The sequence below is a fragment of the Clupea harengus genome, chromosome 9, assembly GCF_900700415.2.
Source record: "Clupea harengus chromosome 9, Ch_v2.0.2, whole genome shotgun sequence".
Classification (NCBI taxonomy): domain Eukaryota; kingdom Metazoa; phylum Chordata; class Actinopteri; order Clupeiformes; family Clupeidae; genus Clupea; species Clupea harengus.
The window spans coordinates 16,771,141-16,793,502 of record NC_045160.1 but is presented as its reverse complement, the minus strand read 5'-3'; the positions used below and the strand labels follow the sequence as shown (position 1 = coordinate 16,793,502).

Below are 22,362 nucleotides of genomic sequence, written 5' to 3'. Positions count from 1 at the left end.
TAGTGTTGGGTAGAAAAAGTTCTTACTTCATTGCTGTTTTTTGTTTTTTTTTGCACTTGCTTCGGCCTCCCTTTCTCTTTAATATTTAGCTGTTGCTCAAATGGCAACCTAACAAAATAGTTTTGCAACAAAAAAATCCAAGTTGACATCCATTGCTTACTACGACAATGATCTCTGACCCACTACTCACTCCCTGGTTGAAAATGAGTTTATTAGCTGCTCATATTAAACAGCCACTATTTGCATTTCTGATCTGATTGGTGAGAGAAGATAGCGGCAGGTTGAAGTCCCTTTCCCGCCCTCTGACAATTTACTGTACGTTTTCATAGCCGCCAAACATTCCAGGGCCTCCTCAACACATGCAATGGACACTTCTTTCTCATCCAGTCAGCGCCGTATAAAACTTAACAGTGATTGGCTAATTTTTCAAAAACAAAATAGTAAGAGATGGTAAGTGGGTACCCAGTCTGGCAGCTCTTGGCGGCCTGAAATAGGGTACAGTTACGCAAGAAACAATATGACATTAAAAAGCTTTCCTGTCACCATAAAATATAATGTCAGTCACTTAATTAATATTGGAATATAATCACATGTCATTCAAATGTATTTCCCGTGTTGTTATAGAGATTTTCACGTCTCACGTTTCACGCCTTCTGAGGAGGCCGGGCTTCCCCTGGCGTCCTCTAGGAGTCGCCACTGCTTTAAAATCACTAGCAGCTGCACGGTGAACATTTACACATTGCCCTCATCCATTCTAAGCTAAATTGGCTTTCTAGCATGCAAGGAAGTAACAGAACTAGTCAGTTATGGAGAATGCAATGTAACAAACCTTATTAGGGCTGTTTGCTGACCACAAACCAACAGAATAGTGATAGGCAAATTCAATTGTGATGTAATTGATTTTGCGAAATATGAGCAGGATTAATGTTGACCATCTTTGCAAGCTGCCACTTACGTTGGTGTGCTTACTGTGCTGGTAAGGGAACAACAACAGCAGTTATCATAGAATAGCTTACGTTAGCTTGCCAGAGTTAACCAAGTTGTTCTCCAGCTATCGAGAATATATCATCAGATGAAATACATGCTTTAATTAATCCATCCACAGGCGTGCCGATATCTTCATCTGACAATTATAGCTGCAAGTTTAGAGGGAAAATTATCTAAATGTCGACTCCAGTTTGGGATTACTGGTCTGGCACATAGCTAAACTGCGCCGTTGAACAAAGGATACTTATTTCCATGACATGTACCTGAGCTGCGTCGCTGGGCAAACAACACCTCCTAAACGCGCCGATGGAGACACAAGACATTCCCGAATTCATTTTCAATGGGAAAATACACGATTAAAAGTGTCTATCACAAAAATCTTCTGAGAGAGAGAAGCTAGGGGTGGACAAACCTGGTGATATGCTGCTCCCAATTTGTTTGCAATGTGGAGCATTACAAAAAATGAACTCGCTAGCAGACAGTTGGCCAGTCCTGCATACAGCACCTTTAAAGCCTTTTCTTTCCACTGAGATACAATTTCTTTTGAAAAGTACCTACAGAATGTGAAACTTTCATTGCACATTCCTCAGCCATAGCACTGGGACAACTTTAGTAGCCTACTCAGCCATCCATTTACAGCTCGGGAGGACGAGGTCCAGAAAATGTCCACTGCTAGCACTGTAGGATCAAGCATTAGTTGCTTATTTATGGGTAAAACAATACATTAGACTTTGGAGACACTTTCCAAGTTACAAAAATATCAGAGCATCACAATCAACATATTCCCAAATTGCCCACAATCCAATGGAAACATTTCAAATGCAGTTCAAGTAAGCCGTGTAAGGTCAAACAGCATGGCTGTCTCTTATCTAGAACTGGGTCTCCTGCTTTTGGATTGGTTCTTTCAGGTGCATGTTCTGCTGCTGTAGGTCATCATGATTCCGTTATCACCTATAAACTTGGACTTGCTTAAGTCTACAAGGTCAAACCACTTTTACACCAGACTTATCACACTCACTAGACTCAGCGTGCAAGTCGGACACAGCTGCAGAAGCAATCCATCCCTTCCTTCTGTCCCAAATAAAAAAAATGCAGTGTGTATTACAATAAGAATTGCTTTAACGTACCATCATTTTGGGCATTTCTGGGACACAGTTACCTACTACAACATTAGAATATTCTCCATACATCACTGGTAAAATAGCCGTCCGTCAAATGTGTTAATGTTAATCATCGGTCGGTAATTTCTTAACGTGTAGCTTTTGTTCTTAATTAAGTGGATATGTTTTATTTATTTTTTAATTGCCAAGGTTAGAACCAGCGAGTAGTTACCTGCAGGATGTAGCACGGCTCCAAACAGATGACTGCACAGAGATTTCGTGCAAAATATGCAGCACCTTTTATATACGGACAAAAAAAAAAAACTCCAGTCATCCAGTTCTTGTGTGTAAAAACATCAGAATTAAAGTGGAGAAGTGTATGCTTAATGTAACTACTTCTCAGATATCGACATAAGCATAGGGCTCCAGATCCAGGCCCAAGTCGCTGAACAAAAAATAGAGATATGAGAGGAGAAATTGTGGAACACAATGAAACTGTTTGCTTCAGTAAGTACTTATTTTTCTCTTCGAACCGTGTGTTTTGTTTTGTCAGGTGTTTTGCTTTGCCCTTGTGTGTAGGCGAACTGCAAAATATGTGGTGAGGGGGATGCTGTGATGCTTATAAACTGCCAGGACAGCCACTTCTGCTGGGCTGGCAAAGGCCTTCAAGGACACGGCCCTCTGTGGTCTAATGTTTGTACACAGACCACAAAGGCAGGCAAAAGCAAACACATCACACAAGCACCATAAAGGCTTCCTGTATTCTCAACCGTAGTTAAGCTTAATGTATAATATATTACACTATTGAGGCCTGTCTTGACAAAATCATTTGATACTTTGGAGACATCTGGTGTAGCCTATTGTTTGAAAGTAAGCCCCTTGTGTGACCCAATAACAGCAAGACAAATCTATCTGGGAATGTTCTGGAAAAAAGCCACTGATGAATCATTCATCTTTTCAACAATTATATCATACTGGAAGGAAAAACACTACTGGTGTGGTGCCTGTAATTCAAAAACTCACATTTCATTCTGGACATATAACAGTATGCACAAAATGAATAGGTGTAGTTATGGTCTGTAAGATTTCAGTCCATATCAATTCTGATTTTTTTTTTTGATTATTTTCCCTGGTAAATCACACAGATCCTGAGATCACCATGTTAAAAATTCCATTGCAGTAGTTTTTTTGGGTGCTTTCACATTCACTTGCATGTTTTGTAAATGTTACACATTTGTTGTCTTTTATCCAGCAGCAGTTGTAGCGCAAACTGGACAGTCTTGAGACCATGTGCTAATACTGGCCAGTACCACTAGAGGGAGCTCCAGAGACTGTTCCGTGACCAGTCAATGCCTCCAGCACCTTGCACTAATTGCTGGGAACCCTGGCATACAGAACAACTACACCGATCTGTTGAAACATTTTTAGAACACTAAATGCTGTGACAAACCAACATATGCAACATATAATTAAAAACAGATGGACTACTGTGTACATTGCAATGTTGAAAAAGGGAAATATAAATTAATATAAGTTAACCAACTTTTATACATTTAAATTGTGGTCGTCTTTAGTTGTAAGTGTATTTTATGTGTTACCTTGATGTAGTAGACTAACTCAGCTCGCCTACCACAGAACTTACTTATGCTTCCATAGCAGCATGTTTGGCTAACCAGTAGTTACTGGCAAGTGTAGGTTAGCCTGTCAGCTAGCATAATGCTCAGGTGCCAGAAGGAAAGCATTACCATGGCAACACATTGCTGCCATCCCATGGATGACTAGTGGTTACCATTTGTAACAGTTAATTTCGACATAACCAATATTTACTTACATCTGCTGTTTGTCCAACAAGCGATAAGTTAAGGGAAAATCCAATTGACACAGCTACACGAAGTGCACAATAATGCATTTTCAAACTGCTAACATTTGCTACATCCTGCCCTTGTATAGAGTTATGCCAAACTATCACAACTATATTGTGTTTGTTTGACAGTGTTTTGTGTTCATGCAAATCATGTTTGTGTATACAAAGTGAGGCAAATCTACAACAAATTGTAAAAGTCATTCTTTGAACTCCATATCCACTACATTATCTATTACATTTGTTTTTATTTTAAAAAGGTCTGTATGGGATAACATATTTTTAATCCATCTCAGCCATGAAAACAACACCCAGAGGGGATCAGGAGGAGGCAACACAAGACATTTCTGTTGGAGTTATTGTGTAATTTATTCTATTATCAATATTTACAATTCAAATACAAGTATGCATGTGATGTGGCCCACAACCCATGGAATCTACAGATCAGCAAGCAGGTTCCAAGATAGGACTCTTCCCCCACGCTAATAATCATTGTACAACAGCAAGGAACATATTTACAATAATTTTGTCAATTACACATGCCACATTTTCCATAGAGCTCAATGAAATGCAAGGTAAGCATGATATGTTTCAACAAATCTTGTTTTAAATTACAGTTAAATCCAGGTGGAAATTAACATGGTCTGTGTTGACTATATCACCCTTGTGATCGGACACGCAGAGTACACTCAGCAAAATAAATAGTCTCAAACCACAGCAAATTCTGTTACATTAGGCTGCTTTGTCAGGTGTAAATCAGCCCATCCATATCCATTATTGGCCCTCAACCCCAGTCAAGAGGTAGGCACTGATTTTTTTTTAGTTTTTTTTTTTAAAGATTTGGATGTGCGCAGCATGACCTAAACAAGGCTGCCAGGTTGGCAGTGCTGTACTGTACTATGGCACAATCTCTCTCCACATACAGACGTTCAATCAGTCCCATGCCACCATGCCAGGACGGGCTCTGACATTACTTCTGGGGTTGTGGGGAGGGGAGGGCCATAAGCAGCCTATTGACTTCTCGGAGCTGGGCATCCAGAGTCTCTGTAGTGAGTGCCAGCTCTCCCACCTGTTGCTGCAAGTTGGTGATGGTCTCACTGAGCTCCTCCTCCTTACGGCGCGAGTTAGCAGCCTGACGGCTGTACTCCAGGATCATGCAGCCTGTTCCAATCAAGAAGATAATCGTCTCGCCTAGAAGCTCTGCCCCAAGTTCAGCTGCTGCCTCCTCATTAAGAGGCTTGATCGCGGAGCCCCGAAATCCCATGATTCTCATCTTGGTCCGCATTTCTACCCAGTGGTAAACTGCAGGTGAAGGGAGTTTAAAAAATTAAACAAAATACAATAGCATTTGGGTAAATGCACATAGTTGAAATCTAACATAGAAGGATAGGCCTAGGTAGATGGTTAGGCTAAATATGTTACAAGCCTTTCAAATATAGTATGACTGACTGCCAATTATTCAGCATGTGGAGAGGATATTAAAAGGTACTCTGCTATTCTAATCCCATACACTCTTTATCAAATTCAGCGAATTGCACCTCATGCTCCTCTAGCTGTCAGCCCAATACTTGTGCTCACAAAAACCTCTGGTGTTCGTACACAGTCCTGGCTGCGGGAAACAAACTACCTCAGCCAATCAGCAATTGATTATCGGTGCTTCAGGAGCACGGAAGGGAGGGTTGTGCTTTGATTGGCAGTTGAGCACAAATAGCAACCTTTGGCGAAACCGAATTGCGAAATACATATTTTCCTGTTACTATTGACCATTAGCAACTATATTTTTTTTATAAAATATTAGAATGGGTATTACGTTGGGAAAAGGTTATTTTTTTTGTGAGGAGAAACGCATGCGTTTAAGTGAAGTTCTTTGGGAAATCAGCTTTTGGCCAGAACAATTAACGTTAGTAGAACGAAAGGAGGATAGTTGGCTACGGCTAACCCTCTAAAGTCAACGATACTAACACCTGAACCCGTGATTTCATCAGACTATTTTCTGTGGTCGATCATCACAATACAAAGTGGAGAAAGGCACTTTCAATGGCAGGGCACAGGAGCTTCAATGACAAGTGCTTCCCACCTCCAATCCATGTACAGTCTCATTGGGTTGTTTTATTTGACATCATTGGGCACACAACCCCATCATTCAACTGAATAGCCCAATACGTCAGTCGCACAAACACGACCGTTACCCTGATTGGTTTGTCAGCACTGTCGAAAGATTTCGATTGGTTCTATAGGCTGTACCATTAACGCTTAGCTTCCGTCTTACTCATCACCATTGCTTGTCATCAAATATCTTTCTGGTTTCTCTGTCAAATATTCACTTACTTTGTGCTGGGGGGCCACATACGTAAGTCTTGAAAAACTCGCTTCTCCGTGCCCCTGCTTTTATCCTGTTCGCCACAGGCTTGCTCAACTGCCGTACGCCCAAATAGAGCAATTTAGCGATTGGAAAGGCACCGACAACCATCTTGGCGGAAATACCTTACCGGCTGGGGCGGGACATGCGCGAGGTCAAATAACGTGATGACGTAAAATAAATATTTACGTCATGCATATGCATGGCGTAGTAGTCCCAGCACACTACTTGTGTTCGAACGCAGTGGACTATTATTATATGTGTCCCTACCGTAGACTAAATAATAAGTATGCATTGGTAATAGTATGCTCTGGAATTTGTTGGTTTATGCAATGAGTATAAAAATGTACCTTTTCATCTGAGCCGAGTGTTCTTAAATAAACTAATCTTAGCAATTACATATTTTTCCAGCAGTCATTCTCAGTTCTTTCGATGAAACTAATTAATCTGTGATTGAACCATATGTTCTGTCGGCTGTACCCTGACAAAGCACTTTGGAATGGGGGGAGGGGTGGGCGCGACGCTCACCTGAGCCAGCTGTGCAACACCTGGCTCAAATTTCTGCGGTGAGAATGTGTGGGCTGGGCCATTGCTGTTCAAAGCCATTCCTAAACTCAGTGGATGGCAGCGTAGTGTTGTTAGAGCGGCTGACGGTTAAACTCCCAAAGATACCATACGTAGCTATTTTCTTCGGGATTACTAGCTATTTAAGCGGCGGACACGATTTCTGAGGGTAAGAATTCTTTTTTAACTTTCAGACAGTTATCCTATCTTAAGTAGGTCATGGGCTATGGTACGCACAATTCGCCTAATGGTCCACAAAGAACCGAGTTGGGTAACACATGCGTCACCAGATGTTTGAGAAATGGTTTCAGCAGTTTGACTGTGTATTTAGAAGTTGTTTCGAAGTTTCTAAGTGGGACTTCTTTTGGTGTAGGCAGCCTTTGCAAAGACTTGAAGGAGGAGTTTTGGGGAGAGTATGCAATGGGATAATGAAAATCAGATGCTTTCTTTGCTCTCGCCAGTAGAAAGTGCAGTTTGGGCAGGACTTTATCAAACACCGTCTGTCTAAGGGATGTATGGTAAAGTTGTTGCATAGCTTAACTTACTTTACAGTGCCTAAATCGGCCTAAATTCCTGTTGACACAGTGCCTGTCTCAGATGGACTCGGCATTCCGTGAGAGTTAGGCTATGAAGTTAAAATACGGTTGTGCAAAATGGAATTTAGCACCGTAGGCCCACACATGAAAATATTTCATGAGCCTCGCAGAGGTAAGAGACTATAGTCTCAAGTATTGTGTCCGTAGGTGTTGAACAACGACGACGTATTGACATAATGGCAGAATGTGTTGTTTCTTATAAACATGTCAAATTGCAAAGGAAACAGCCTACAATAGAAATAGACCTTGATATTGCATTCATAAACACACGTTTCCCATTCTACAACACTGAATTGATGTTAAAATCGAATGTAAAGTTTTGAAAGCGTACCTATAGATAGGCCTACTGTTGGGTTGGCCTACTGTTAAATCACAGTAACCTAGAAGTTACAGCTTTTGAGATGACATAATACTGAGAGCCAAAAGTGGTGCTTTTGAATAGCAGATATCCACATCCACAATGTAGCAGCCATGTGGAACAGGATACTTGTCAAGAACTGTATCGATAACACAAATAATAACAGTGTTTATGTCAGGGAGAAAAACGTGAGAGAAAAACGTGTGTAAATTAACTTTAATATAGTTGAATGTAAAACTATTCTGATTAGTTCTACACTGAGGAATAATTGCACTCTACAGTGCTTTTTTCACAGATTATAAATTCCTAATTTTAGGCTACCCACCTGAAGTTCCAAATCTGGAGCTCACAGACTCGCCATGATGTATCACATTTTGATAGGTCTACTCCTGAAAGGATGTTTGCTGATGTACTGCTCTGAAACAATGAAAGTGTTGCCTGTCAACATGATTAATTCCATGCAGGAAATTATGGAGTAACTTGAACTATAGACAATAATGTTCTTTTGTCACTTCCGTGGTTTGAGTTTTGTATAAGACATCTAAATCATCATGCGGGCTGACTTTATAAGACTAAGACTGTTCTAACCAGTTGAGCAGCCCAGCATTTATAGTTCCTCGCCTTGTTTGAACCTATACTGCAGTGTGCACTGCACTTCCTTATTAAGTCACTTTCTCTATAGGCTACTACTTTATTGTCAGCACACACATACAGTACATATATAGGTTTGTATTGTATGTTTATGGAAGAGTACACACAATGTGATTTTGTTATATTACATAGCTAGGTTGTATTGGGATTCTTCCCTGTGCATATTCGCAATAGACAACATTGTTTTATGGTTGCACTTCCTTCCATTTTCAAAGCAGAAACTGATTAGAATGCTTGTGTTCCATGTAAGTCATCAGGAGCCATCAAGTTGTCATGTTGGAGATAGCTGAGAGATTCCTCACATTCAAGTCGAGGAGGACTGGTGATCAGAACAGTCTTTTGATATGCAATTAATGAAGTCATAGCTAAATGTGCAGAGTTTAGTTACTCACGAGACAGGATTTATTTGGCATTATTGGAAAAAGGTGATTCATTTGCTTGTGTTTTGTTTGGCCAAGAAGGATGATTTTTTTTTTTTGCTTCCTAATTATTTAACTTTCTCAGCACACCTAATTTTCTCTGGGGCTCTGCCAAAGCCAAGCTTTGTTATTTGGCATGGCGTTAAGTGTGTGTGTGTGTGTGTGTGTGTGTGTGGCTGAGCATGCATGCCTTTAGTTTTAGCATGGGTGTGTGATCCACCGGATATTTTTAGGACAGTCTGTGGAGGAGTCAGCCTCTCAAAAGAAGACTTAAGCATTACAGAGTGTTCTTCTGTGGGAAAGGAAACAATAATTATTTTGGCTAGAGTTCTGGTTAAAGTTAGGAAAGGTTACGGAGAGGACACTCATAATCATGTTTGGTGGAGTTGCTACAGTTTCTTTAAATGAATACAGAGATCAAAGTACATTGGTTTTGAACCCTTGTTAGCTGTCTGATAGAAATGTTACCATTGCTACATTGTGTTATATTCCAAGTTTCTTGTAGCATTTGTTGTGCAGTTAGGGGCCTTATTTTAGTGACACAAGGTACTGGGCACATGCACATACACTATTGAAAGTTGGGATGAGGATAATCAGTATAAGATATAAAAGCACAAGAGCTAAAGCAATATTAGGTCTGGTTGGGATGGATTAAGCAGGATATCTGAGGGTGTGATGATTTCTTCTAAAGCTTCTAAAGTCAAACACAAATATCCCTGAATTGGGTTTTACATGTTATAAAAAGTAGTGTTTTGGAAGAGAATGAGTATGGAATTAGCAAGAGAAAGATGTGCATTATGGAATTAGTACATTCTTACTGTCAAGAGACGTCTGAGACTGTCACGGGACAGTTGTGGAATGTTCTCTGCCAGGGGCGACAGCAGCCCCTGATGCTAACTGACTGTTGTGTGGCAATGGCAAAGCTAGCTAGTTTTCCTCTTTGTTTTTTGTTCAATTAAATACTACAACTAAAACTATGCCTGATGACATAATGACAGGTAATGACAAATGAAAAGAAATACACTTTGATCAGGACAAGCGCTCTCCTTTTCCACCATTGATAGGCCTTGAAAATTGTAAGTGTGTTCCCAAGGTCAGCACTAGCTATTGATAGACTCTCACTCTCCTGGGTGGAACACTTTCAATTGATAGAAACTCCCCCTCCTGGGAGGAACACTTTCAATTGATCGAAACTCACTCTCCTGACTGGAAGACTTTCCTTGACTGGCAAATAGGGATGGGTATCGTTTGGTTTTTATCCGATACCGGTACATAACCGATACTTTTAAAACGATACCGGTGCCTAAACGGTGCCGGAACCGATACTTTTATAAAAAAAAAAAATAAATTAAAAAAATTACGATTGACGACATTTAAGAAAGGCTTTTTTTATTGCCAAATATATGAACTGTTTAAAGTAGATTTTATATATATATAAATAAATACAAAACACTTTAACTTAAAACTTAAATGATATGATCTGTTAACAAAAGTTTAGACTATACTTAAATAAATACAAATAAATACAAAAATGTATTTTTTTGTTTGCATTGATTTCATGAAATTTCTTGAACACACTGAGTACGAGAAAATGTGTACTGCCCCTTTAAGAGACTACCGTTGGTAGTTTAGCTGTCATCTCCGTATATTTTTCAGTCTTCGGTTGCTGATCTGCCGTTGACTTGCCTTTTCTCCCCTCTTTTCACGCAATTATTTTGTTGCATTTGCTGCACGTCGCGATGTTTGAATCTTTTTGTGCGAAATACAGCCACACTTTTGACCGTTTACCTTTCGGTATTTTCTCTGTTAAAAGGTTGATGGCTAGTTTTGTTTGTGCTTGCCTGCTCTTCACTGTCATAAGACTGTTGCTATGAAAACACCAATGAGCGTGAGCGACACAGGACAAAGTTTACATTGGGAGCTGGGGCAGTTTTACATGTGCCCCACAGAATCTGCCTAGCGACCGTGTTCAATTGGCTCAGGCACCGAAATGAAGCACCGAAATCTGCGTTGCATTTCGGTCCGGGTAGGTACCGGTTGTATTGGAACCGGTTCCATATTGGTACCGGTTCTCGGTACCCAACCCTACTGGCAAATCAGCGCATATGTTGCAACCAGGCAGGTTTTACACAAGTAGGTGCACGCCTGAAAGAAACTAGTTTGTCTTCTTATGATAGACATGAATAGAGTAGTAGGCTAATGAAATCAGATCGGTATTTGAAATCTTGCTTCCTAAGAAAACGACATTAGGGCTAGGCAATTTAAGACAAAACAAATGCAGTTATCCAACAATTAGTAAGTACAACTCTTAACTCTCACCCCTGCAAATGTTTAAAACCATATAAATATGAGAGAAAGATATTGGAACAGAATACAAATCATGTTTATTCCATTCCACCCAACGTTTGAACACATTTTTGTGAGGATTCACTTCTTGTTAAACAAGCTTACAAACTTGTACAGAGTCATATGTTAGACTGTGTTGGAAGACACATTTTGGGGGATTTTAAAATCTACCTATTCTGAGAAAATAAAATTGGCAAGTTTCCACATTAGAGACAAGGCATTTCGTGGAAACTACTAAAATATGTAGTTGTGTGAAAAGCTATGGTGAACTTGCACTCCATTTAGAGCTGGTGTGGTGTGAGATTAACAACCTGATGACTCAGTGGTCTCAGTAAGGGTAGTGTTTGTTGGCGTTCCATTTAACCAACTGATAAGGCCCAGGCCTGTGCCTCCCTGTTGGGGGGGGTGTGGAATGCAAGCCCAGGGTGTCACTCATGTGTCACACACAGGTACACTCCTCTCTTACCTAAATCAGACTCCATTTTTAACTGAGTAATAACTTGTTACTATTTTGTGGTTACTGAAAGCACGTTCAAATGTACACGGTTTTAGATATGCACCTTATCAGCGTACCAAGACAGACTGAATGGTATTTAATTTCATCTCCACAGCAAGATTATTTTAGTTCATGGTACCTTAGTGGTGGAATGACCTAGTGCTGTCCATTCCAGCAACAGCCATGGTACATTCAAAAAGCGTTTAAAAATTGATCTTTTTAAACAACATTTTACTAATTAGTTCCTTTAAATGAGGCATATTTTATAAATAATCATAGTTTGGGTATTTGGTATTATTATTATTATTGATAACATGGCTATAACTATATATTATATATAACTATACTATATAAATATAACTATAATGTAATGCTCATTGAAATTGATCTGGCTGTTTTTAGACTATAAGGCTCACAGTAATGTGAATACATTAGAAAATGGGTTGGAATAATCATGATTCATATCCTGGTTTATGTCTTTTTCAGATAGATCTTTAAGTGACTTGGATGAACGAAGTAAAGAATTAGGTAGGAATAGATGGACTGATGTAGTGTCTGTGTGGTGGTGAGGTAAGCAGATTGACCTTTGAGTTCACTCAGACATTACGTGTCTATCAGATGAGATGATTCATCTGATTTAACAAATGGTGAAAGTCTGTGAAATAGTGATGATCGTATACAAAGCCTGAGAGTTTATTACTCAGTCTCTCAGACATCTGGGTGTAGACAGTAGAATTGCATCATCGTCTCCCTCAGCGCTGAGTCAATGTGTCAACACAATAACAGGTGGCATCTGATGACAGGGTATGGCCTGAACCTTTGCTCAGAGTTCCTGCACCCCCTCACCCATCCCATAAACTCCTTTTCACACTCCCTCAGAGAGATTAATTCACGTGGATGAATCAGAGAGCTGAATAGATACAATATATTGGAACATTTGAAGTTCTGCTAACACATACTTTCCAGAAGAGATTAGAGCAAGTATTTTCTCAAGGGCGCAATGATAGAAGGTGTAGCAATAATACAACTATTGTGTGCCTTATAGACTAATCTGTGTCTGTATGTAATGAAAGTCTAGAGGCTGGATAGAAAGTACAATGTGACTGTTCTCAGCAGGTTAATTGATGTCAGTCTTTCTGTCTAAGGTGGTGTGAGGGAACCAGAGGTCAGCGGTCACTATCAACAGCCATGGCTTCACAGGCCAGCTATGGCAGCAGTATGCTGTGTGAGTGCTTGCCACATATCTTACCATATTTCAGTGTTTTGTGCAGGTGTTGGAAGCTGAGAATGTATGTATGTGTATGTATATAGTATATATATGTAGGTGTATGTGTATGTTTGTGTGTATGTGTATGTTTGTGTGTGTGTGTCTGTGTGTGTGTGTGTGTGTGTGTATGTATAGTATATTATTTATTTAATATTCATTAATTCATTAAATATTACTGAGACATTAATCCTGACAAGACTCTTAACATTGATGACTTATACGATGACCAGTTTTGTTAACCTGTAAAATATTTATGTTTGTATAGTCCAGAATATGAATGAAGAATTGAATGCATCACTTGCCACTGCTGATGAACTATCTCGTGAATTTGACTCCCTGATGAAGGAGTGTGCCCCCAATAACGACACACCAGAGGTACCACATTGTCATTTCTTTTTGTCTTTTTTTAAATCAATATTAAACAGCTGATACAACTCTTACTCTCCTTTTAAAAGTTACCCTGTAATAGTATTTTACTGTTCTCTTCTCAAACAAGGACCACTAAGATTTAGTCTTCGTGTATTGAATGTTATTTCTTCCCCAGCCGTCCAGTGAGCCGAACCAAAGGATCCGTATCAACAGCAGAAGCCCTTTGCCTCTCTCTTCAGACCAGGAGGGGTCAGGAGGGAGCAGCAGCAGCAATGCCAGCTCCTCAGCCTACATGCCCACTGTTAGCACCCACAGGCCTGGGCCAGGGGCTGGGGACCTGGTCATCTCCGACAGGTTTACCCCGCCGGACCCCCCTCCGGTCCGACGGGATCAACCGGCCTCCAGCTATGCCCGTGGTCAGCTAACCCCTCCATTCCATTCTCCCCACACCCAGAGGCGTCATTCCCCCCACACCCAGAGGCGTCATTCCCCCTCCCGTAGAGTGAGCTCTGACCGCAGCCCTTGTGGGTCTCTGACTTACAGTCCTTCATCAAATCCTGGAACTCCTACATATGATCTGTCTCCTGGTATGATGCTGCTTCCCACCCCCTCTTTGGACCCTACCCACATGGGGCGTCAATCACCACGCAGGAGCCCCTCCCCTCAGCCCTTCGCCCAATCAGCTGCTAGCACTCTGCCACGGAACTTTATGCCCTTTAAACAAACAGGTGAGTAAACACTCACTTTGCCTTGAGCATTTCCTAAATATGCTCATGACAATATCTGTGTTATCTTTTAGGGTTGATAACTGTTTTTGCCGTCTTTGTACAAATGTGAAACAGAACTTTGCCTTCTCTTTATCTCTTCCCATCAGATGAGTCTGCACAGAGACCAAAGATCCATGGCAACTGGAATGAATCAGACCTAGATGTTTCATATGAGAGAAAACCTAATCATACTTATGAACGTAAGTTGTTTTGAGTCCTTTTACCTTAAACTAGGTAAGCAAATCCCAGAGTAAAACTAGCCTGCACTTGAATAACAGTTTAACAAAATATGTTAGCTTATCTCAAGCCTCACCGTATCTCTTATCTATACATCACGCATTATCTATCCTTACGTAAACACTATCATATGCTTCCAAAGCTTTGTAACGATCTGCACTGACATGCTCTAACATTTCAGAGACTGATTGGCGCAGACCTGCTCTGCCCAAAGGCAACTGGAGAGAGTCCAACCTGGACGGCCCTCCCCCTGCATCCAGTAAGGTGTGTGAACCTGCTATTGTCGGTCTCTGTTTGTTTGCTCCTGTAACCGAGCCACTGTGTACCTACTGTTGCCTTTTGGTTCGTGTTCCTGTCCCTTGGCCAATTTTTCACTAAATATCAATCAGATGCCAGCTGACATTTATCTCCCGCAACTGAAAGTTGGATCCGCCTCATTCAATATATCCCTACAAAGGGACACCTTGAAGGCTGTTATCCCTTATGTCATAAAAGGCTGTTCTAAGTTTGTTCAGCGGCTAACCAAAGATCCTGTTAATTAACTCAAATTCTGCAAGTCTGTCTGCGTTTTCTGCATCAGGCCCTAATATGCATTCTTTCACAAAGAATTTTTGTAGGTTTGTGCAAATCACGTTGTTGTTTGTTGAAGATGTGTGAAGTTGTGTTGTCACAGTTATTGCATGATATTGATTATATAACAATATGAAACACAGAGCAGTGTCTGGAAGATACCGAATCTCTGCCAATCCATGACACTGATGCAGCCATTGGTGTATTGCTAGTGTCGGTAGCCTCAGAAACACTGAATGAATGTATATTCAAAGGTAGCATATAGCCTATATATTTTTTTTTTCAAACACCTATTGAAATCTAAAAATCAAAGAAACAAGGTGTTTACTGCATGGAAAACTGATTAAATGTTCCATGAAGTGTGATGACTATGTAGAAATGTATACAGTGTAGTATATTTTTTCAGCACAATATTATATTGATACAGCAGTGCCAAGTACAGTATTTCTTTATTTAATATTATGATTTTGGTACATACAGTATGTCTACTCTAATAATATTGCTTCACAAGATGGCTCAAGACCTTGTCATTCTCTTGCGTCTCAGTAAAAACAGGAAAGTAAGTCAGAGGCAAACGCACCGCGCCAAGATGGCTGCAGGACTCCCAGTATAAAAAATGTAATATAGTGGAGAAATAAATCCTAATATATTGCAGAATCAAATTGCAATACTTGCTGTAGCATAAAATGTAAAGAAACGCAATCATATCACATCGTGGCCCAAATATTATGATAGTACCATATCGTCACCTCTTCGGCAGTCCGCCACCCTTAATAGGAATGTCATATCTGTCCTGTCCCTTGGCATGTTGTTCACTGCTGTCCTGTCCCTTGGCATGTTGTGAAATGACCGACTTCACTGCTGTCCTTATCTTGTTCTTTCTGTAGGACCATGTCAGTCGTCAGTTGCAGTCACATCACAGCTCTTTGCCAAGAAACACTCACATATCCGTTGCCCCTGACCAGCCAATCATATCACGCATCTCCATTCCACCCTCAACACCAAAAATGCGACAGCATAGGCCTATCCCGCTGTCAGTCATCATGAGGCTTCAGAACCCTCATTCTGCTGCCAGGACCCATTACCCAAGAGTCACTGGACCAGAAGTGGATCCAGCCTTCTACTTCCAGCACCTCCCCACCAGAGACTTCCAGCACCATTACCACCCACAAGAGCTCCAGCAGAGAACCTACTATGGGGAAGGTAGAGGCACAATTACAGTACATAACAGTTACACATGCATGGTCCTTCTAGCATAGTCTGTAAAAAAGTGTTAAGGGTAGAATGTAGGGCCTGCTACAATTCCAAGGTTTAATTATATAATTTATTCAGACATCTTCCATACTCTGAATAAGTAGAAACTGGTGTTTTCCAAGTTATTAACAACTGACCGTCACCTGCTTTCTCTATGTAGAGCTGAAACCATATGAAGTGGACTCTGAACTGGAAAACCTGGACCCTTTGGTAGGAGCCTATCATTCCAAATATGATGGTCCAGTGCATTATGCTGGGCAGGAGCCTGAGACTTCAAGCTTGGTTCGGGCCCCTCGGCCACTCAGTCCCACACGCCTGCAGCCTGTTCTGGCCCCGCAGGACCAATCAGTACCCGCCCTGGAGGAGCTGTTACGGATCCGAGGCGAGATCCCCAGAGCACTGAAGCGCCGCGGCTCAGTGGAGCAGTCACAACCCCTGAGGAAGAGCCTAGTCATCCAGCCCAACCAGTATAAGCAGATGATCAACAAGCTGTTCCACAAGAAGGGCCTCCATAACAAGGGGGAACCAGGGAGTGACTACAGCAGCTCTTCAGATGGAGAGGAAAACCTTTCCCCCCGCACATCAAACACTGCCCCTGTTCCAAACATAGCAGTCACCCTTGAGAACAAGGTAACCACTGGCTCTTGGCTTTACACTTACCAATATTGGCACTAAGGTCCAGCTGTTGCCTTACATTACAGTTAATAAAAAATGAACAAGGTATGGCATGCTTTGCTTTCTGTAGAGGAAGGTCATTGGCATTGGTTTCTCATGGGGTGATACAGGCAACATTGAACAAGTGTGAAAACCCAGACAAAGTAGTTAAATTCATCACCACCAACAACTGGGAGATTTTAGCAACTGCTAGTGGTGAATTTGTCAGCTCCTCTGTCTAAACTGATTTGAGGTGTTGAATGTAAACCTGTTCTAACTCCGCAGGGGGGTCTAGGTTGCTTGGGCTTTTAGTGCTAGTCACAGGACTGCATAAGCATCTCCCATTTTCAGGATTTTTTAGCACCTTTGTAAATAAAGGCAAAACTTGCAGTCCATGTTCTCTGAGTTCATAGACTATGGCAGTGGTTCCAGCTATGAAAAACTGTGACAGTTAAGTTAACTAGTTACTTGCTCCAAATGGCCTTTAGTTGCAAGGTGTGATCGCTTTAGCAGCTGCAGTGACAAGTTACAGAATCCCCTAGTGTTCAATCTGTCACCATCTGTCACCCTAAAAGTCTTGGTACAAGCTCTCTCTGTCTCCCTCCCTCTCAGGGTCTGAACTCCATCTTAAGGCGGAGGAGCCAGAAGAGCTCTGGCCGACACGCTCGCCTCAGCCCCCTGGTGCTGCTGCTGGACGGTGCTCTGGTGGGGGAGCTGGACACTGTGCAGAGAGCTGTGCAAGAGGTACACATACACACGCACGCACGCATGCACACACACGCGCACACAGACACACACACACACACACACACACACACACACACACACACACACACACACACACGCATCCAAGCAGACTCAACTGATGTTCTGGGCAAATTCAGATGTAACACAACAGAATGTTTGTTGAATTTGTGTTTGTGTGTCTGTTTTTTTCCTTTTCTTCTCTGGGAAGATGAGCAACCCCAGTCAACCAAATGACGAGGGCATCACCGCTCTACATAATGCCATCTGTGGAGGCCACCATGCAGTTGTTGACTTCCTGGTACGGATTGGAGCTAATGTTAGTGCACCTGACAGCCATGGCTGGTAAGTCTCTCAGTCTAAATGTATTCAAGGAGTGTGTGTGTGTGTGTGTGTGTGCGTGTGTGCGTGCGTGCGGGCGTGCGTGCGTGTCAAGACCAAAAGGCTTATATTTGGGGGGTTTTGTCATCTCCCACTGCATGTGTGCCTGATGTGACAGTGTTGGAATGGTTCAAATTAACAGACCATGATCCATTGACCACCATACTTGCAGGCATTCCCGCTCATATTTCACAAATTGGTCTGTTTTAGCTAATTATCTCAAATAATTCATTTTGGGATGGACTAAGCCTGTAAGCCTCAAACAGCCTAGGATTGCACATGAGAGGCCAATGCAATGACCCAGCTGGTCAAGTTAAATATCCCACAGTCAGCGGGATGAAAGGTGGAACTGAGATCTAAAAGGACCTAAACAATCAGCTTACCTGCGTATATTGAAGGAGCTCATGGAGGAAGTGCTGTGTTTGGTACTAGCGGTGGCTCGGAAAATCAGAAACTAGACAATATTTGATATTGGTGTAATTTTTTAACTAGTTTGCATTATTTAGAAAACATTGAAATCACTTCAGTTCATGTCGTTTTAGGTTTTGCACCATATACATAGAAGCGTGTAAAAAGGTAATATATCGGATCAAGTTGAAGAATGACGTGGTTCGTGACTTTGTTTTGTGCATGTCTGCATTTACATGGGAGATTTTGGAGATCTTACATTCCAAATTAAATAACTTAAATATTCTATTCACCATTAAAATTCACGATCAAATGTGCATTAACAAAGAATTCGGAATGACTCTTTGGACTGTGTGTTTATATAGCTGTTTGTCCATAATCGTATCATTTGAAACGAGAGGTTTAACTAGGCCTTTTCAAACCGATTGGGGTCGTTTATTTCAATTAAGGTGTTGATTTGAGGCAATTTCATTCCAATCAATGTATCAGTTGGATTATTAACTGAATATTATGCCACATGTAAATGTATTGTAAATGTAAGTGTGTGTGTGTGTGTGTGTGTGTGTGTGTGTGGATTTTCTGTGTCTAGAACTGAATTTGTAAATGGGTCATTCCACAATACCTTGCCTAATCCTAAAATTTCCATGACAATATCATACCAAAACGTTGATGCACGTTGTGTGGCCATGCTAGATTAGAAATCTGTATTTCAGTAATGAATGTGTCAGGTTCTTCAATTGTCTGAAGTACTGAGTTGAACTGCTCACATATATTATTAATCTATTAAAATGACATGTGTTATGATGTGTTTTCTGCAGTAGTTATTTAAAAAGTGCTTGATGTCATCTATACTACGAAGTAACTAGACATGGGTGATTATTTCAAATGAATTCCTGTTTGGAAATGTAACATGGATGTACAGTTTTATGAGTGTTTGATCCGTGGTGTGCACTTGTGTTATTCTCCACTTAGTTAATAGTATCCCCTTGTGCTGTGATATGAGGGTGTGTATTGAATGTATACTCTGTGTTTGTGTGTGTGTGCGCCCTGACAGGACCCCACTGCACTGTGCAGCCTCCTGTAACGATAAGGCCTTGTGTGAGTACCTGGTGCGGAGTGGGGCAGCTGTGATGGCAGTGACGGAGAGCGATGAGGCTACTGCTGCTCAGAAGTGTGACCCCTATGCTCACGGCTATGATGAGTGTGAGAACTTCCTCAGAGGTGAGGGGCTGCACACTCACCATTTACATGTGTTAAACATGCTAGATAGCATGATATGACCTGAGTAAGGCATTTACATGTGTAAAACATGCATGATACGAGCTAAGTATTTATTTTTGCGTCTACCGATTATGTGGTTTAGCTAAATTTAAGTAGCTGTTGTTTTAATGGGCTTTTAATGTATATTTGTATACATTAGTGTACTAGCCATCGGGCATATCGGGACACTTCCCTGTGGATCATCACAACAAAATCTGTTTTGAATCGCCCTGTCTGTCTCATTACTGGCCCTCTGGCTGGTGCTAGTGGACAAACCCAGAGCCATTTTTCTTTCCCAGTACACTTATTTATATATGGCAAACAAACTCATGAAAAACTTTTCACATGCAATTTACTAAATGTGTGTATGTGTGTCTGTGTGTGTGTGTGTGTGTGTGTGTGTGTGTGTGTGTGTGTGTGTGTGTGTGTGTGTGTGTGTGTGTCTGTGTGTGTGTGTGTGTGTGTATGTGTGTGTCTGTGTGTGTGTGTGTGTGTCTGTGTGTGTCTGTGTGCGTGCGTGCCTAACTCCACTCAGGCGTGGAAAGCGCCATGGGTGTGGAGAACAGCGGTGTGCTGTATGCCCTGTGGGGCCTCTCAGCGCAGGCCTCCGATGAGCTGAGCTTCAGAGAGGGAGACATGGTAACCATCCTCCAGAAGCCTGAGGGGGTGGACTGGTGGTGGGCATCGCTCTGTGGCAGAGAGGGCTTTGTGCCCAACAACTATTTTGGGGTAAGGATGGAACACACAGATAACAAAGCGCAGAGTCTGAGCTCCGCCTTTCTCAGCCTCTGCCTGGTGGCAGGTTTAGCAGCTTTATACATTCCTTTGCTTAATCATGTCACAGCACATGAAATTACACAAATAACTGCAAAGCTCGCAGCAGTCTTTACTGTTCCTGTTTTCAGACAGTTTTTCATCTGAAGTTTGATCTTTATTTCTCTCTCTTTATTTCCCTCAGCTTTTCCCAAAGGTCCGGCCTAAGACTCTATGCTAGACTACAACACCTCCTCCACTTTTTGGACTTCGAGGCATTTTCACTGAGGCAAACCATACATTATCTTGAATGGACATTAATATAAAATGATACAAGCGTCTAATGACTGTAGTTATATGTGTGTGGTATTCCATTTTATACATTTGAATTATTGTAATTTGTAACTATGACACACACAATCCAACCAATCATGCCTACTCACCATGAGAAAATGTACCATTGAACATTTGAGGACTTCATTCTTGCAGCTTTTTCATAGTCATATTTTGTCATGCTTCAACTGTAATAGGAAGGCTTATTCACTGGCATTTTCACTTTTCACTGGCTTTTTCACTGGCACTACACTTACATTCAGCTGTGTGTGAAGCAGGTAATGTGCTAAACTGCAGGATTGCAGGATCATCAAGAACTAGCAGAGAGCAGGGGCCTCTCTCTATCAGCTGATCTCAGATCCGTCTGTACTGCTGAAACCAGTGTTTTCCATTGAGGTCTCTGTGGTATAAGTAGTATATTGTCTTCTGTAGAAATTCAGCCAGTTATGAAATCTGTCAGTTTAGTGTCATTTTAGACTTATTTTTCAGATGTTTTAACAGTTTTTTGTTGTTGTTGTTTTTGTGTATTTGTATGGTGAACAAGTGCAGTGATAATGTTCATTCACTGTAAATCGTGAACCTTTTCTTTAAGGGGCACGCACATTTCTAGAACATTTGACAAAAATCGACATAAGATGGTTACATTTAGCTCCTAGTTGGAGATCTATAGTCTTTATTTTGCATATTTATGCATTTTGACGCTTGCTAGCTTAAGGCTCCAAAGAGAACATTTAAGCCGTGCACAGTCAGTGGTGCTACTGAAGGGGAGAAAGAAGAGGGACGTGTTTGTAAGCAGACTGAAGCCACATGTAGTATATCATGTACACATGCCATATATCCATATATCAAGAGATGGGGGGGGGGGAGAGAGAAGGAGGAAGGAGAGGCAGGTCCCTGGCAGCCTAGGCCTAAAACAGCATAACCAAGGGATGGTGCACACTGGTCCAACACCGTCACAAGGGGGCGAGCTAGAGCTGACAATATCCAAATACACATGGCAGGCCAGTCACAGCAATGCAGGAGTGAAAACAATGAGCCCACCATGAGTGCCAGATTACCATACCTAACTGTGGGATGTACTAAAAAGGAAAACACAACTGCAGTCTAATCTTTTTGCAGGGTTTTTTCATTGTCTATTTAAACTGTGTTCTGTGTGCTTTTGCCATAGCTAGTAGCTGTTAAAAAAACGCATACAACAGAAAGGATGAGAGGAGATCACCCTTGAGCTGTTACAGGCAAACATCATAGGATTTAACACTGACATCTGGAAGCAACAGACCAACATTAAAAACAGTATATTCCGTCTCATAGTAGTAGTAAATGTTTGCACAAACTTTAATCATATTGACTCATTAAATGTACATTTGGGTGTGTATCCGTTATGTATTACTACATGAACAAAGCGATTAATAAATACCTACTGTAATATGGAGTCTTAATTGTCTACTACAACAAATAATGGTTCATGTGATCACATTTACCTATAACTTTAAAAAGTTTGGCTTATACCAAAGTTAATGTAGTTATTTGAAATGAAAATGTCCTACATTTAAATTCTGAAGTCAAAACATTTTTCAGAGTACAAAAATGTTAGTAGCAGATTCACCAGAAGGTGGAAGCACTGAGGC

General features: G+C 41.2%; 2 protein-coding genes across 5 annotated transcripts; one reads left to right on the top strand and one right to left on the bottom strand.

Moving 5' to 3' along the window:
- Positions 1-4,298: 4,298 nt before the first annotated feature.
- Positions 4,299-6,460, bottom strand: opa3 (outer mitochondrial membrane lipid metabolism regulator OPA3). Its single transcript, XM_012824041.3, has 2 exons — positions 6,277-6,460; positions 4,299-5,250 (listed from the first exon to the last, which is right to left on the bottom strand). The coding sequence occupies exons 1-2, from the start codon at positions 6,416-6,418 to the stop codon at positions 4,919-4,921; spliced, it is 474 nt and encodes a 157-aa protein (XP_012679495.1). The 5' UTR covers positions 6,419-6,460; the 3' UTR covers positions 4,299-4,918.
- Positions 6,461-6,776: 316 nt separating this feature from the next.
- On the top strand, positions 6,777-22,160 carry ppp1r13l (protein phosphatase 1, regulatory subunit 13 like). Of its 4 annotated transcripts, none has more exons than XM_031573672.2 (14): positions 6,777-7,040; positions 12,224-12,265; positions 12,883-12,962; positions 13,270-13,379; positions 13,549-14,101; positions 14,248-14,340; positions 14,559-14,641; positions 15,835-16,150; positions 16,362-16,831; positions 17,468-17,599; positions 17,811-17,944; positions 19,443-19,609; positions 20,184-20,377; positions 20,607-22,160. In XM_031573672.2, exons 3-14 carry the CDS (start codon positions 12,926-12,928, stop codon positions 20,640-20,642), a joined length of 2,325 nt encoding a protein of 774 aa, XP_031429532.1. In that variant the 5' UTR covers positions 6,777-7,040; positions 12,224-12,265; positions 12,883-12,925; the 3' UTR covers positions 20,643-22,160. The 4 variants fall into 4 exon arrangements, with proteins under 4 accessions (XP_031429532.1, XP_031429531.1, XP_031429530.1 ...); XM_031573671.2 differs by having other exon boundaries at positions 12,224-12,307; XM_031573670.2 differs by lacking the exon at positions 12,224-12,265.
- The last annotated feature ends 202 nt before the right edge of the window (positions 22,161-22,362 follow it).

Excerpts from the sequence above, each read along its gene's own strand:
- opa3 (XM_012824041.3), bottom strand. The coding sequence starts at position 6,418 with ATGGTTGTCGGTGCCTTTCCAATCGCTAAATTGCTCTATTTGGGCGTA. Across the intron at positions 5,251-6,276 it reads ATGTGGCCCCCCAGCACAAA|TTTACCACTGGGTAGAAATG; the intron begins GTAAGTGAATAT and ends CTTCACCTGCAG.
- ppp1r13l (XM_031573670.2), top strand. The coding sequence starts at position 12,926 with ATGGCTTCACAGGCCAGCTATGGCAGCAGTATGCTGT. Across the intron at positions 13,380-13,548 it reads CCAATAACGACACACCAGAG|CCGTCCAGTGAGCCGAACCA; the intron begins GTACCACATTGT and ends TTTCTTCCCCAG. Across the intron at positions 14,341-14,558 it reads ACCTAATCATACTTATGAAC|AGACTGATTGGCGCAGACCT; the intron begins GTAAGTTGTTTT and ends CTAACATTTCAG.